Source organism: Aulonocara sp. 'chitande type north' Nkhata Bay, linkage group LG7, assembly GCF_057382095.1.
Source record: "Aulonocara sp. 'chitande type north' Nkhata Bay isolate Kocher_YH1m ecotype deep benthic linkage group LG7, A_spYH_male_GT1.1, whole genome shotgun sequence".
NCBI classification, from domain to species: Eukaryota; Metazoa; Chordata; class Actinopteri; order Cichliformes; family Cichlidae; genus Aulonocara; species Aulonocara sp. 'chitande type north' Nkhata Bay.
Window position 1 is genome coordinate 49,621,196 of NC_141350.1, and position 17,193 is coordinate 49,638,388.

General features: G+C 40.1%; 1 protein-coding gene across 9 annotated transcripts in view; it reads left to right on the forward strand.

Annotated features, from left to right (window-relative positions):
• Positions 1-17,193, forward strand: part of arhgap24 (Rho GTPase activating protein 24) — an 88,057-nt gene that overhangs the window by 54,380 nt on the left and 16,484 nt on the right. For 2 of the 9 annotated variants that reach the window (XM_086301007.1, XM_086301009.1), the window contains one exon: positions 12,810-12,932. In XM_086301007.1, coding sequence (XP_086157133.1) covers positions 12,810-12,932 — 123 coding nt within the window. Of the gene's footprint in view, positions 1-4,778; positions 4,889-10,304; positions 10,818-10,952; positions 11,082-11,667; positions 11,695-11,789; positions 11,882-12,809; positions 12,933-17,193 lie in introns of those variants that run through there. The other 7 variants (XM_086301013.1, XM_086301014.1, XM_086301008.1 and 4 more) reach the window with 7 other exon arrangements.

Here is a 17,193-nt window from a genome sequence, read left to right on the forward strand (position 1 = left end):
GGGGATTCTAAATTGGCGCGGAGTGTGGATAGCTGTCCATCTGCAACATTGCAACATATTGGCAACCTATCACTGCAGTCATAGCCTCTCACCTTATGATAAGTCTTTGCTGTACTAGTGGAAAAACCTCAGCAGAAGGTCAACACTGAGAGTCTTCATCATCATCTGCATTTCTTTGTCTCTCCAATGCATCACTTTCTAGCAGACAGTGCAGTGTTTTAGCCAACTTTGTCAGGGGGGAAAAAAATAGTGCTAGCAATGCTGCAGTGATCAATATGTAGACTCACTTGTTCGTCCATCTTACTGAAGCTCACACTAAGCACTGAATGTCCAGATTGCAGATATTTTCATACCTGAGTGTTTTATGGTGCACAAAGGGGTTTTCGAGAAAGATGACAATCAGTGTATTTGAGGAGGTCTTTGTGCAGCATGGGTAAGGGTTGCAGAGATCTCCACAAGCAATTTCAGCAACATCTTAAAAAATGAATACAAAGCCATCCTTCAGATGTGTGAATATAGAACTAAAACTCAATAAACTGGTAAAAAATCTCCTCAAAATTGTGAAACTTTGACCTTAGAGCCAGTATATTCACCCAGTCACCTGACCCTATTAAGCAGATTATTATAGAAGTGCACAGTGTAACTTGGAAACACATTTCTTAATAGTTATCCATATTCATGTTTCTTGTTTTATAGCCATAGCCACCAAGTAGAAAATGCATTGGTGGGAATCTCACGTCCAGCATGATAAATGATGACTGCCAGTGAGATTTATCTCTATCAAAATAACGTTGCCCCGACAAGCTCCTCAATCTCTCTACATCGCTACAGCAATCTAGGAAATGAAAATACTGATTTATACTTCTCATGGAAGTGTCCAAAACGACTTCATTTTACAAGGTGAATGAAATTAAAGGAAAAGATAATTTGTGTTTTCAGAATTTCTATTCTTCACAAGAGCTGAGCTAGGGAAAAGCTTGCATGCATATATATTTTTAAGTCTATGGGTTCTCGTGGGGAAAATAGATTCAACCGTCTATTCTGCCTCCATTATTCAAAATATACCAGAAGTCACGTCTCCACAGCCCTGTGTGAAAGGTTCAAAGGGCTTCCCAAAGGCCAGGCTGACTCAGACTACTTATTTTGACTGCAGGGACTGCAGGTGTGCATCTACCCTGAGGCCCTCATCAGTGCTGAAAGCTGATATTAGAAGGTATTACTGAGTGGGGCAACAGGTACTTTGTCAAGTCCACTCCTTGTTCTTTTCTCTGGTGAGGATAAAGGAAAAGCTCACTGCAATCTTCAAGCGCCAAGAAGTTTGTCTCCCAGTGGCTCCATCAACAATATTGTAATTGATTTTAGTAATCAAGTAGCAAACTGCATCATCTAAAAATATCCTTGTTAACAATGAGGATATTTGAGGCTGATGACATGTCTTTATTTTTCTTTTTCCTCTTTTTTTTGTTTTTGCTTTTTTACCACAAAAGTCCTTTGATGGGTGGAATCCGATATTACACTGTTTGTGTGGGAATTACCCCTGACAGCTTCCTGTATGTAAATGAAAAACGTTTTAGATGTCGGACAAACATTTTGGTAGTGCAGAGTTCACATCACTGAATTCTTTGGCAATGACTCCCACACAGATTTACAGTCTCCCAAGCCAGGGGTGCACGACACGTTTGTCAAATCGGTTATAGTGTGATCCAGTGTGTTTACATAACCGTGACAACGTATTCCTTCCACACAGACTGAATGCATTCACTTAAAAAATACAGTATACCACTCATCCTGTCAGATACAATCCAGCCCCACAGAGAGCTTAGCTGTTCAAAGTGTCTCTGGCTATACACAAAACAAATTCTCAGACAGTGTGGTGATGACGATACCAGACTAAAAGCACGCTGTATCTGTGGGAGGGTTGACTTCTGTGAGGCCATTTGAGGTTTTTCTCTTGGATCTGCGTGTTCTGCACCTTTCCAGAAGTTTCCCTCCAGCATCATTATGCCTGTATCGCTAATGTAATGTTTTAACCTCACAGCGTTGTGTGCAAGTGTTCAAGTGACAACAGCTGCTAGCCCTCACCAAAACTCAGTGCTCCCTAACATTTAAATGAGATATCAATCCAGCAGCTAGTAGCCACTAAAGCTGTCAGTGCTCCAAAAGGTTCACTCGTAACGATTTTGGTATTTTAACAAACTTAAATTGTTATCATGAACAACTTAAATGTGTTCGAAGTCTGCTTTATGCTGCCACGGCAATAAATAGGTTGAACAGAATGATTGTGGTTTCTTAACGACACCGGAGAACCTACATGAATATCATTTGGGAATGTTTACAGTTTTCTTTTGTGGCTTTGGACCCTTCTTTTAAAAAAACAAGTCGCATATTAAAGGATTCTTCTGGTCTTTTCCCATCCATTAGCACGTTCACTGCGTATCGCCTATGCTTTACACCCCTGCAGCAGCTTTTCAAAGCAAAACATAGCTTATTTTAGACTGTTTGATTCAAATTTCCCCACCCTGAGGGCAGCCAACAGTTTCCATTGGAGGAAGGCGTGGATATACCAGTGTTATCCTTTTGTTCTTTTTCTAGAAGAAGAATATTAATACATTCTTTGAAAAAAGCTTATATTACATTAAATCACACACTAATAATAAAACCTAAAAAAATAAAATGCTGGTATGTTTAAATCTGACTGTGTGACACCCCCCCCCCCCCCCTTACTGCACCTCTGCTTTAGTGTCTAGCCTTTATGATTATCATGCCAGCTTACGTTACAAGCTCTGGGCTTCAAGGCCTGCTTGAGCCGCACTTCCTTCCTTCAGAAGTTGAAATTGATTCCCCTTACATAATGGTATATTTACAGCAGCCTTGGCAGAACACACAGACATAGCTCTTTATTTAGTTGGCATGAAATCAGAACAGAGACACTTGGCTCTTTGACAGTCCTGTGACCTCCCTGAACGGACTGACCCATTGCTTCCCTGCTTGTGCTCATGACAGCTCATTGAAACTCAACTCACTTTTTCTACCCAACAGCTGCAATTTCACTTGATTTCTTTTCATATCCTGTGACGACAGAGGTGAATGTGTATTTGCAGAATAACTTGATAATAACTTGTTTGATTTTTTTTTTTTTTTTTTTTTTTTTTAATGCAACTACACCTTAAAACATGACAACCTTGACTTCGACTATGCATATTCTTGTGGGTTCAACTAGACACGGTATCATGTTAGCCTTTGAAAAGTAAATAATACAGCGATTTTTGAGATGTGGCTGTTAGTCTCCTTTCTTTTTTCCTTCTTTTTGATGCCAGGGTTATCCACTTTCCTACAGGCGCCTGTAAAAGAGACAGTAGAGCCAAACAATCCTTGTCCCCTTTGACCTCCCCACTCCTATTCACTATGTTACTCATTCGGCATCAGATGGTAATGGATAGCCATAGAAACATCTATGGAGTCTGTGTTCTCTGCTAGACAAGGTCTTTAGGGATTCAGGCTAATGTTGTGATGTCTGTCTTCAGACTACATCTATTGACAGGCAAGGACCACCATGTCACCAGGGTGAGAATTAGCCGTCGATACCTTGCTGTGGTGGTGATGGGGGTGGGGGGGTGGTGAAACGGGACACCCATTAGAAATACGTGGGAAGATATAACTGCAGAGAGGGGAGCTGTATCACCAGCAGCGTGGCAGACTTGTAATGAGAGTATAGCTGTTTTGAAAATACTTTGAAGGACGATTTAACGTTTTAAAAACACAGACAGAAAATATATAACCTTATTATAATGTAAGTTTAGGAATTATTTTTGATTGTATAAAATGTCACAAGAAATGAAAAAGGTTAGCCTAAGCTCCTCAGGTGACCTTTTTGAGTCGATGATCTATATGTTCAGAAAAAAGTAGCAAATCCTCACATTTGAGAAGATTTAAGCATGCGCTGACCTTTGCCATTTTTGCTGATGATGACTCATTTTGCAAATACATTTATGTTGTTATCTTAAAAGAGGATGACTCTTAGTTTAAGCATAAAACCAAGATAGAGAGACAGCCAAAAGCTAGTGTATATTTTTTTCTCATTTAGTAAATCAGCCATGCAAACTAAGGCAAATTAAACAGCTTAATCTCCAGCATACTTTGTAGCCGAGTGTTCATTCAACCTTCTGCTGATGTTTTTCCACTAGTACACCAAAGATTTAAGGTTTTTAGTTTTGATAAATCAATTGCATCGACTGATATAAAGTGGAGTAAAAAAGCAGAAGTTTTAGTCTCGTACACAAACTCTAAATGTTGTTTATTTTGTCATTAATGCCTGATTGCACATTTAAAAGGTCAATATGATTACATCATTATAGTCTTAATGTTAAAAAAGCATTGTGGTGGGAATGGGAGATTCCATGTTTGCACATGGGGGTCATGCCCTCTGGAGAACCCTGGCCTCTGTTAAGCCTAAGCCTTCAGAGAGCTCTACCTATTGTTCCCATTACAGTGCTCTGCAGAAGTTTGTGGATGTGTGTGTGTGTGTGTGTGTGTGTGTGTGTGTGTGTGTGTGTGTGTGTGTGTGCTCACCAACCTCCCCCTGCTTTTCCAAATCCCCCCTTCCCACCCCCTCCCTCCCATTTCTCTTTCACACCCTCTCAGCTGTGCTCACTCACTCATTCTGAGCCGGGCCAAAAACTGGCAGAGCAGCTCCTCCAGTCAGAAACTCCCGTCCTCACATTGACTCAGACAGCCAGGACTTTGTAACTCATTCAGGACGCCTCTTTATTCCCCCCCTCCTCCAACCCTGGGTTTGCTGGAGATAACGAACGAGGGATGGAGGTGGTTCATCAGTCGATTCATAGCTTACCCCTGTATGGATTAACTAATTTATTGTCATCCCATCAAGGTAACAGTAATGAGTTTATTATTTGAGCCTTTTGAAAGCTTTTCTATGCACAGCCTCTGTCCTGCTACTGCTTAAGTATTTCCTTAACTTGTTTACTACAGGCTTCTTTGTTACAGCTGCATGTTTAGACCATCTGGAGATGATATTACTCATGAGTGAAATGGACCCTGTAGATAAGGGTACCAACAGTCATAAACAAAAGATGAAAAAGAAAATGGGAGCAGTGGTTTTTTTTCTTTTTGTTTCCGCTCTTAATACTCATCATTCCGTATGAATGGACAATTCGCTTTGCCGTGTAGCGTAGCTCGCCAGCCAGTGACCGACTTCCTGTGATGTTAGAGTCATTTATGATGCGCGGACCTCGGAGAAGACTATCATTAGACCTATTATTGAATCTCAACTTGCCCCTGCTTGCACACAAACAAGACGACTGCAGAAGACAAAAGAGAGGAGACGCTGATGTGCTCCTTTTAATCTCAACATGGACACACACAGGCTGGGAGAACTATGACACATATTTTTGTCATTTATCACTAAACAAGGTAGTTACAGTGTCTGCATTGTTTTCTCTGCCAGCAGCAGCTGCTTCCTCCACTTGGCAAGATGTGCAGTCAGGGTCTGGAAGAGCTTAACATTTCACAACAAGTCTGCAGACAAAAATCTATCCCATGTTTGTGTGTACGGAATATTTAGCTCATTTTGGCCCCTTTTTTAACACCTACTGTGCTCCCTTTGCCTTAATTTTTTTTTCTATGTGGTTATACCGCAGGACTGAGGTTTGCAATTATCAATTCAATGGACTAAAACTGCTTTGAAGATATGGAAATGTCATACTGTTAAGGTTTGCGTTCTATACTTTAGAACCACATTACATTAATATTTTAGCATTTTTAATAATAAGTATCTTATTTTTCGACATATGTGCAAGAAAACCGATATGCTGTTTTCAGATCTTTTCTCCACATGTGAGGCTACAACTGCTAGGTAGCTTTTTAGCTTTGCACAAAGCCTGGAGGCGGGGAAACAGATGGGCTGTCTGAAGGTATTTAGGGGGAAAAAAACTCATTTTGACAAATCTGCCTGCCAACAACTCAAAAGCATATAAACTTTAAATCAAGTTGTGTTTTTACATGAGTTTATGTGCCAGACAAAATCATTCTGCTAAGCTAGCGGTCATCATATTTGATGTAAAATATATTTATATGAGAAAGACGTCAATCTTATAGTAACTGGAACTTTCCGAAATATATAACTGAAGCCAAAAGACAGGCTCTTCACATCCACTTATATTATATGTTTACTATTCATGTAACCTATCATAATACTTGATGTAACTACAGGGTGTGAGTATCCTGGGCCATTCATGCCTGGTAACATATTACTGTTTATCGGCACAAAACATAACCATATATTGTATGGTCTTTATCCACACTGTGGCGCTCTACACAGATGCACTCCACTGTGGCTCCTAGAGGGCTCAGTGAAGACATGCAAGTCAAAGTGAAGTGCACGGGGGATCCAGGTATTTGTGAGCAATTACAGCACAGTGGGATCCTTTGTTGTCTCCCACCTGTTTTGAGCCATTAGTTAAAGACTATGTGCAGCTGGTTTGGCCACTTATTAAAGCCAGTGGTTACAGCTGGAATGAACAGTTGTTAGCCGTTTGCACTGAGCCCATCTAAGATGGCCTGCCATTCACATGTAAAGGTAACTGAACCTGATCCCAGGTTGTCAGTGAGAGGCTATAGTTTTGTTTGCAGATGTGCTCTCAAGTTGTTAATGTAGTTTATGCACAGCTGCAAGAAAAGTTTGTGATCCGTTTGGATTTTTTTTGTCCAACTCATATGGACGAACAGTCTGACTGAACTGAAAATCCACTGAAAGTTGTCTATGTTATTGCAGAACAGTGTGTGAAGTTTAAAGGAGCTGCAGCGCTCCCTACCAGAGTTGTGTGCTGGAGCTGACTGTGTTATTATCCCATCTCTGTGACATTATACAGATCCTAGAGGAGGAAAAAAAGCATCTGAAACTGAATGTTTAAAGTAGTCTGAAGCTTTACCATTGTCCTCACAGAGGGCACATGTATACAGTCTGCATATATTCTCACCAGTATTATAGGTCAAGATGTTGAACATGAAGACAAAACTTGCTCCACCAGGCTTTATATTTGAGGTTTTGGTGTGTGTGCAATACCATACTTATTTAAACACAGTGTTTCACATTCTGTCAGAAAGTTGAACATTTGCCTCATCTGTTCACAGAACGCTGTTCTCAAAAGAAAAGGAGTTTATTGCAAAGCTGTCTGGTTGCCAATTCTCCTTGCAGCTGCATGCAGTTCAGTTTAGCTGTGTCTTTCCTGTGTTTGTTGCTGTATCAGGTTTTGGGGTTGATTGTATTAATCCTCTGTCTGGTAATGCTGATCTTGAAGTAGCAGATGAAAGCCTAAACTAACTTTTGGTACGTGCTCCACTGCAGAGAATATCACCAGTAGAGTTACTGCTAAAACATGAAAAATATGGTGTTTTCCCTTCTCCTTAACGTTTCTTCTATGAAGTCTCAGTGTGAACAGGGAATCTTAATGTCTATGTCTCACTGAATGGAAGCTGCTTCTGAAGTAAAGGTCTGAAAGCTGAGGTTTTCTTTCTTTTTTCTTTTTTTTTGTAAAACTTTGGAGCAGTTTGCCAAAGCATGGCAAATCAGGCAAATTGTGAAAGCTGCCACGGTTGTCTCTTCAGGTAAAGTCGTGTTATACATGAAGACCGTCTCTGCATATGAACACCTACTGAGGTTGATCTCATTTATAAAGTCATAAAAGTGTTTCTGTTTTTTTAACATAGTATCAGCCCAAGAATTGTATGAGAGAAATACTTTGTCCGTAAAAGAATCAGTCAAAAATTATCTTAATTTATTATAGTCAGAATTTAACCGGTGGCTCATGATTTGTGAGCTAAATGTTAATTTCTTTCTGAAGTTAATATTATTAATTATTTACCACCATTTCCATGCCACTGAAAGTAGATAAGAATAGTTTTAGGGCATAAATCAGTGATTGACCTTTGCATGCTGGGAGACGATGGGATTATCTGAATGCTCTGTGCTTCTAAATAGTAAGATTCTCCAAACACTTACCACTTGAGCCCTAAATAGTTTATATTCTCCATGTGCTAAGTGAGTGTGACATCTCACCCAACCTTATAAACTGAGGCCAACTTAGGCCGCTATGGAAGAAAGCGGATCATCAACAGGAAATGACAGGAGGAAGAGCAGTGTGCTGTAATGCCCATGGTATGCTGTTTAATCCTGTTGCACGCTTGTTTAACGGCTTCACAACTGTTGTTTCCGAGAGGAAATGCTCTGTCTGTCCATGCAAGTAATGGAAGGCTGATTGGTTTTAAATGTGGACAGAGGAACTCAAAGGGACACCAGGGAATTGCAGTTACTTTGCATGACAATTAACGCAAACAATGCTGGCAGGGTGGAGATGCCTCTGAGTCAGAAACCTTTCTGGCCAGTGGGAGTGATTGGTGTAACTGTGGGTAATGACTCAAAGCAGTGGTTAAGAATAATCACATGCTCAGGTTGAGAAATATGTCAGGTTGACCTTGTTGAGGCAGTTTGTATAAAGCGTTACGCATGCGTCATTTCCTTGATGCTACAACCTAATTAATTATTGCTGTTACACTGGACCTGCTGCTGCATAGTAAACCGATTCATCATTTGTGCTTTAATGTGCATATATGGATTCATTTTAGTTTCTTAAGATTGGGTTCTCTTTTTGAAATATGCAGTGTAAAGTTATACGAATCAAATCAGCTTGTAATACAAGGCAAAAAAACCCAACTTTTTTTTTCTTTGCCTTGTTCAAAGGTCGTGTACCACATGAAAAGACCAAAATTAAGAAGATTTAATTGTTAACTAGTATGCATTATAGGCAGCTTATAAAAGAAATACATCAGTGAACTACACTCATAGACTGGATGTCTAGTCATCTTAGGTATCACAAGCAAGGGGTTGAAGTGCCTGCTCATACAGTAGTCACTTCTTTAGTATTGATTTTACTCCATAGTGAACTAAATTTACAAAATGTACCTGATGCTAAATGCTAAAACTAGCGATTCAGATCAAAACTTCATCAGCTCATTACCAGTTGGGTGATTTTCTTATTCGCCTTTATATAATCCTACTTGTTTTTGGATCCATTGCCCCCTGCAGGCCATTAGAAAGAATGCATCTGTAGGCACTGTGGCTTAGTGTTTCACAAATAACTCTGCACAGTAAGTCGTCTTGATGCATGCTCAATCATACAGGTCTTCTGTTCATCTGGATGTAGCGTTTTCACTGGGAGAAATGTTTCGTCACTCATCCAAGTGACTTGTTCAGTCTCAGCTGACTGCAGGTTTCCCCAAACAGTACATTTGCACAGTGACTGAAACTAGCCCGCTGAATGAACACTGGGCTTTGAGGTGAGTTCCTTGATCATTAATATGCAAATTGTCATAACTATTGATCACCAACCACTGATCAAAGCCCATTGATCAATGGCCATGAGAACCATTCACAGAGAGTTGGGGAATGGCTGCAGTATTCGCATCTGTATTGTCTGCTTTAAGTTTAAAATGATATCATTCAAATCAATTCAATTCAATTTTATTTATACACTACCAATTCACAACAGTCGTCTCAAGGTGTTTGAGGTGACTGTGATACAAGAGTAAAAACGAATGTAAGGCTGTTACACAGTTACAAAATATCCCATTTGTTTCTTTAGTGTTATATTTGAGGGTATAATATATTAACAATGCTTTGACCTTGATATGTCACCACATAATTACACAAATAAAATGCATTCCATTTACAATGTTCTTCAATTTGCTGCTTAGGTCTGCTTTACATTTTAAATTATATCATATTAATGTCAAAATGTAACACTGATAGTCAACTGCAACAAAAATTTGAATAATGTGCATTTATTTCTAAAAATGTTTGATTTTATAGCATAATTTATTAACAATCCTTCAACTTTGATATGTTACCTCATAGTTGCAAAAATAAAATACATTATATTTGTGTTGTTGTTTAATTGGTTGCTTATGTCTGTTTTACATCTAATATTATACAAACTAGCCTCTGCCACTTTTTCAAATTCTTCATTTCATATTTACACGGTGACAAGATTCCACGGCATATACAGAAAACATTTGGTGAGCGTTAAGTTACTATGTTGAATGTGACACGTGAAATAAATGTAAATGGAGAATGTAACATTGGATATATGACGTTAAAAATGAATTGAAATTGTAGTGAGCCATTTGGAATGACCTATGCCTTCAGCAGGAACAAGTGAGTTCAGTACTGACAACAGGGGAAGTTGGACCATAAGGAGTAAATCATTCGCCCTGGAACCCGAAAGGGCTTTGCACGGCCCTGGTCGCCACAGTCTCACACGGTGTGTCGGAAACAGTAGGCACACTCAAACCCATCGATGTGGCGCTCTCACCCGCTCTTTGAATTAAAGCTAATATTTATCCCCCGCTTTCTCGAGTTTGCTACACGGAGGACTCCGTGCTGGATTAAAAGCGGAGGCGCGGTCTCGCAAGCGAGAAGTGTTTTGGAGCGACGGAGCTTTTACGCCGGTGGCCAAAGAAACACTCCCATGTGCGAGCACGAGTGAGCGCCTCGGTTACCGGTTAGTCACCGTTTTGGTTCTGTTTTCGTTGACAAACAGCCTCACTGAATGACTGACCGACTGCGTGTCGCAGGTCGAGGGAAGGTAAAATGACGCTGCGGTTGTGATTTGTGCGGTTGGGAGGTGAGCTAAAGCTGCCGCTTTGTTTTTGTTTTCCTCGTGAATGGCCACGTTCAAACATTTACTGGAACGACCGAATAAGTTTTCTGCACGCATAAACACAAACGTCAAGTGTCTTCAAAGGTAAATATGTGGGCGTGGCAAGGTTAATGAATCGTATCCGCTTCGCGCAAAGTGTAATTAATTAATGGGAACTCTGCGAACGATCGATAGCGGGTCGTGACTAATCACTGGATTAGGAAAGCGAGAGAGCGCATTAGACTACTGTGAGAATGACTCTTAGTTTCTGGATACCGATCGAAAAATGGATCAAAACTTAAACGACTTTAATGTGAGAGCCGAATTGCAAACCTTTGCAAGCATTGATCAGGAACTTTTACTCTAACGGTGATTAACGGATGCTTAGATTGATTATCAATAGGTTAAACAGCTACACGTACTGCTGTAATGATATTTAGGAACCATATGAACATTAGCAACCCGCCAGATCTTTTATTTTATTAATAAAATGGTTTAAAGAGTGGCTTCAAACATAACTACTTTTATGATTTTTATATAGAATCTAATAGTTGCTAACTAAAGGTAGCCCCCTATTGGATTAGTTTGTGTTTTATGGAACATGTAACCTTAATTGTCATCCTTGACTGTTAATGATGAGGTAAATTTAATTTAACTTAATGATTGAGGTGTCTTCAAAGTCTGAATACTGTCAAATTTGGCAAAATGTATTTGCTGTATTGTATTTTTTGCTTGTAAAACATTGCTGGGTATTTTAGTTAGATTTTTGTGTAATCTTTACTGTATAAAAAGGTCAAAATTGTAGCAACTTGGTGAAGTCTACCAGCCAAAACACATACGTTTCAAGTGTTCTTGGAGTTTGGGCCTCTTCCAATTTTTTTCCTCTTCTCCATGCAAATTGGAAGTGATGAAGTTGTGCCAGGAACCTCTACTCTGCTTATTTCAACTGTATCAAACTGATTAGCACAGTTGGGGAGTGCTGGTAATGTACCCGTAACCTTGAGGTCATGCAAAAGTACAGCAAATGTATTGTCCTTAGCTAGGAAGACAAATTTCCTTTTTTTACCTATTCTTCAGGACACAGAGAACCCCACCCCACTAAATTGATACATGCTGACACATGCTGTGATGTCTGTGCTGTTAGTCATGGGATTTTGAGAAGCCTACAGGTAACAGAAGGCGCTTTTAAATTTACACACTTCGTAACGCGATACTAGCCTTGCATTTTTAACTATTGCACCAAACTGACAGCTCAGGTGTTGAAAGCACTATTTATGCAACATTCACATTAAACACATGCATGACTCTCTGTGTGAGCCAGCAAACAGTTTAGGCATCTCTTTTTATCTCTTTCTTTGTATCACTTCATTAGGAGTAAACCTTGCCCCCCCCCCCCCCCCCCCTGCTGACCTGTCATGTTGTGTTCTAGTCTATTAATAGTTTTCATATGCAACATGCAGATTTCATCCATCTGATGCGATCACTGTGGCAGGATCCCTGGTGGTCAGAGTCATAAATAATTAAACTGCTAGTCTGACGCCTCATTTGTCTTCTTAAGAGCTCGTCTCTTCTGCAGCAGGCCCGCTGCATCCCTGTGAAATGCAGCAAGTTGTTTTGTTTATCTCGATGAAGCTGATGTAAAGGCTCTGTTGTCATAGTGATCACTGCAGCCAGATTGGTTATGTGAAACAGGTACAGTCTCCACTTCAGTCTGTCTGGTATGACATGACAGGAGAGTGCTTGTGGCCATTATCCACAGGTTAAATCAAGATACAGAGCCTGCCTCTAATGGAACATGCTGAGAGACAAGCATTTGCCTTTGACTGTGGTGCGCGTGTTTCAGAAGACGTATAGTTGTGAAATGGAGTTCAAGTAATTTATGTCAAACAAAGACATTTAATGGCAACCTTGGTTACCAGAAGGTCTTATCTTGTCATTAGTCTCTGTCCGTTCAGAAATGTGTTTTGCAGCCAGCTGGTGATTTCTTGTCGTGCTGAAAAACGTTATTCTCGATTCATGTTATTTTAGTTCTTGCTGGAGAGCGTGCAGTTTTGGATCTTGCATCATTTAAATTTTTCCTCCCATTTATTTATACAGGTGGAGAAAGAGAGCGGATGACAGCCAACCATGAGACCTACCTTCTTATGGCCAGCACCCAGAATGACATGGAAGACTGGGTGAAGACAATCCGAAGAGTCATCTGGGCGCCTTTTGGTGGAGGTTAGTACATACTATTTTGGTTTCCAACAGTTGTGAAACGAAGACGTTGAAGATGTTTTGTCTCCAGTAAATCCAGCCCACATCTTCTCTTCACAGCATTGTGCTCTAGCCCCTACCTGAACGTATAAACTCACTCTGTGTTTGGTCAGCAAAACCCATTTTGGACAAGTAAAAGTCTTAATATATGAATATATTTATACAATGTGCATACCTGTGGAACGTGCATTCAAAGTTTACCTGCTTTATTGTCATTTGAATTATATCAGAAGTAACAAACGATTGTGATGCAAAAACACAGATGAATATATTTATACAATGTAGATATAGTTGAGATGACCTGCTGAATCTCGCACTGAAGATCAGAATGGAGGAGAAAAGAGATTTAAGTGACTTTGAAAGTGGAATGGTTATTAATGCCAGACAGACTGGTCTCAGTATTTCAGAAACCATTGATTTACTGGGATTTTCCCACATAGTTGTCTCTAGGGTTTACAGAGAATGGTCTGAAAAACTGAAACTACCCCAGATTCTCTGGGTAAAAATGAATTGTTGATACCGCAGAAGACAATACCAGACTACTTCAAGTTCATAGGAAAGCAAAGTAATTAAAATAACTACTAGTTGCATATTTTGGATATGCTCTTCTGCATGTCCAAGATATGTACATCTGAACACACAGCGTATTAGTGGTAACATTTATTTGAATTATTCTGTTTTTAACTGTTTGAATGTGTAGACATCAGCAAGACAACCTGCAGAAGTTCAAACACAGCTGTAGAAGGGGGACGAAAGGTGATTTAAGCGACGTTGAATGTGCCATGGTCAGTGTTGGTCAAGTTACTTGAAAAAAGTAATCAGTAACTAATTACTGATTACTTCCCCCAAAAAGTAATCCCGTTACTTTACTGATTACTTATTTTCAAAAGTAATTAATTAGTTACTTAGTTACTTTTTAAAAACACGATTTACAACCTGAAGAGGTGATAAAGCGATAGATCTTTCAGCCCAATTCTACTTTTTCTGCATAATCCATCATACACAATGTAATCAAATGGAAAAGTCTCTTTTTTTTTTTAACTTGTTTTATCAGTTTTAATCTTTTAACTTTATGCATCAAGCAAAAAAATGTAATTATATGCAACATTCTCTGACTTGAATAAATTAGTTTAAGATTTAAACCTATTTTCTGCACATTCCAGCCCATAAAATAAAATATTTTTAGTGTTTACACTCACTCTGTTTTACTTGCATCAAATAGATGCAAGTAAAACACAGCAGAAAATAAATAAAGTCAAAGACTAGCGGTCCTGTTGCTCTATTTTCACCGTAAAGCAGGACTGTGGTAGGCGGAAGTTTACCCTGGTGCAGGTGTGCCGCGGTCAGTTGAAGAATCCACGAGTTTCTCTGTGAGTTTCCCATTATGTCGTTGCGCTCTCGGTGCTTGCTTGGAAGTTTAGGGATTTTTTTCGCTGTAAAAATAAGTTTTCTTCCCATGCACGATGGACGCTAATGTTTTTGTCACTTTTTACGGAATCAAACTCAAAGTAAGGTCAGTACTTCCACGCTTTAAACGCTGCACGCTCATACTCTCTCCCACAATCGATATGTGGTCCATTGTTGATCTGCACACAGCTGTTGTCACTAACGGCGCACTCGCTTACGTCACTGTCATGAGACATTCTCGCAAAAAATCACGGTTTTAGTAACGCAGTAACGCAGCGTTCCTACGGGAAAGTAACGGTAATCTAATTACCGTTTTTGCAATAGTAATCCCTTACTTTACTCGTTACTTGAAAAAAGTAATCAGATTGCAGTAACGCGCCCATCTCTGGCCATGGTTGTTGTCCAACACAACCGTCCTTATGGTTTACAGAGAAAAAGAGTAAACCTCAAGTGAGCGACAGTTCTCTGGCAGGAAGTGTCATGTTTGTTCTAGAGGTCAGAGGAGAACGACCAGTCTGCTGAACAGTGATGCAAAAGAGCATTTCTAAATGGACAACACATTGAACTTGAAGCACATGAACTGTAGCAGCAAAAGACCACACTGACTGCCACTCCTTCCAGCTGAGAACAGGAAACTGAGGCTGCAATTCACACCTACTCTTTAAAATAGGAAAACAGAAGATTTAAAAAAACAATAAAGCATTTCCTCATCAGATGAGTCTTGATTTCTGCAACATGCAGAATTTGGTGTAAACAGCATGAAAGCATAGATTACTTGTATCAAATGATCAGGCTGCTGGTGGTGATGCAATGGTGTCGGGTATTTTCTGGGACACTTGGACACCATGTCCATCCCTTCATCATCACTGTGTACCCTACTGATGGAAGCTTCCATTAGAAAGACATGCTATTTTACAAAGCTCAAATAATCTCAAAGTGGCTTCTTGAACTCGGAGTGAGTTCACTGTAACGAAATAGCCTCCACAGTCAGCAGATCTTAAATCCATCACCTCTGGCATGTGGTGGAACGGGACAAATCTGCAGCAACTGTGTAATGTGGATGTTTCAAGCAGCAGTCTATGGCACAAAGAGCTGGTAAAGTCCACTGAGTATAAAATAAGAGTGTGCTGGCATTTAAAACCTTTTTTCCCCTTGTGGCATCATGGCATGTGTTCCGGGTGGCATTATCACAGTACTTGGCCATTACTTGACATAATAATGTTTTCAGTGTCTTTTGAAGTATCAAATCCAAGTCTGTGCTTCTTGAATCTCCACATAGCATTTTTGTTTTTCATTTCTACCCAGCCTGGTCATGTCATGTAATAAAGGAACACAAATGCATTCTATAGCGGTTACATGTGTCAAGTGAGCTGAAATCTAATCATAAAATAAGCTGTGAGTCATCGCTCAAGTGCATGATGCTGTAATTGTTCTCATGAAGTTGTTCCTGACTTTGGAATTAGCGTGCTGATTACCGAGCCTCCCGCTGCGCCGCCGTGGTTTCGTTATCCACCGCCTTGGCAGACACCGGCCTACTTTGTGTAAGAACAGGGCACAAGTGCAGCATTTGTAACTGGACAGCCAGTTCAGGCAGCTCTCAGTAACAAAATGAATAGAGGAGGCAGAGCTGGCCCCTCTGTTTTCAGTGCAGGCAGCTTGATGTCTATTGCAGCTGACTGCTCTTCAAAAGGATGAGCCATTCGTCAAAGATACCACACGAAAGGTGGCTCCATGCTGGACCAGAGCCAGGCTGTCTTTGTCTCTGTCATGCACACATATACAGAGCCCAGACACATGCGCGCACACACCACACACACATATTCCAGCTTTTCACATTTTGCAGTAGCAGCAGAAGCTAGCTGAGCACGGATTGGCTGACGAGTGATCCTGAAGTGTGGTGAAACTCTGTTCAGTAAGTGACAGGAAGGCGGCTGCCAGAATGAATGAGCCCCCCTTGAAACCTTTACCGTCATGCTGTGATGCCACTCGCTGCGATGTGGCATTAACCGCAACAAACACTTAAGCAGGAAAGAGTGTGAGATGTGCAGCTGCGGCTTTTCCGTCTGGATCTTTGGAGATCTGTGTCATGGTAAATGTCAGTTGTCTTTTCGTAGTTTGGGGAAGTGCTTGAATTTGAAAAGAGCTTCTTTTAATATTTTCAAAATGCCTCATTTCCAAGCCATGTTCCCTGTGGTAAATGTCAGCTATTCCAGACTGCTGTGCCATTTCTGTCCAGTTTTGTCTGATCCCTGTGCCGCACTGACTTTCAGTAATAGTGGTGGTCATAACAATTTTCATCTATTAATTCAGCTCCTCACCTCCTGCGCACTTGTGCACTTTCAGCTTCAATGTGGCTTCCAAAACTGTCATAACTTACAGTAAAAAAAATTGCTTTTAAATGTGACCCCACAGATAAGCAGCACACAGTTAAGTACATTTATCTGTCTTCTGGCTTTGGATTGCAGTGTCCTCTTCTAAACTTCCTTTGATCTCAACTCCATAAAAGCTGGAGAAAGTTTGTTTTTAAATGTCAGTCGGGATGTGAGATCAGCCATCATTTGCCTTTATATTATGCTTCTGAGCTTTAAGTAGTATTTATAGACTATCAGTAGGAGGGAACAAATGTTTTTAACCATATTGTGTCTAATTAAGTGGCAAATTTTAAATTATGTTCATTCTTCTAATCATAAATACAGATCACACTCCGAGAGTAGTTGTCCTAACTGTTAATTTCATCCATACCAAATCTCTGAATCATCGTTACGTTTTAAACCATCTTAATAACGAAAGCATTACCTAAGTCCTGCCACGGCACACC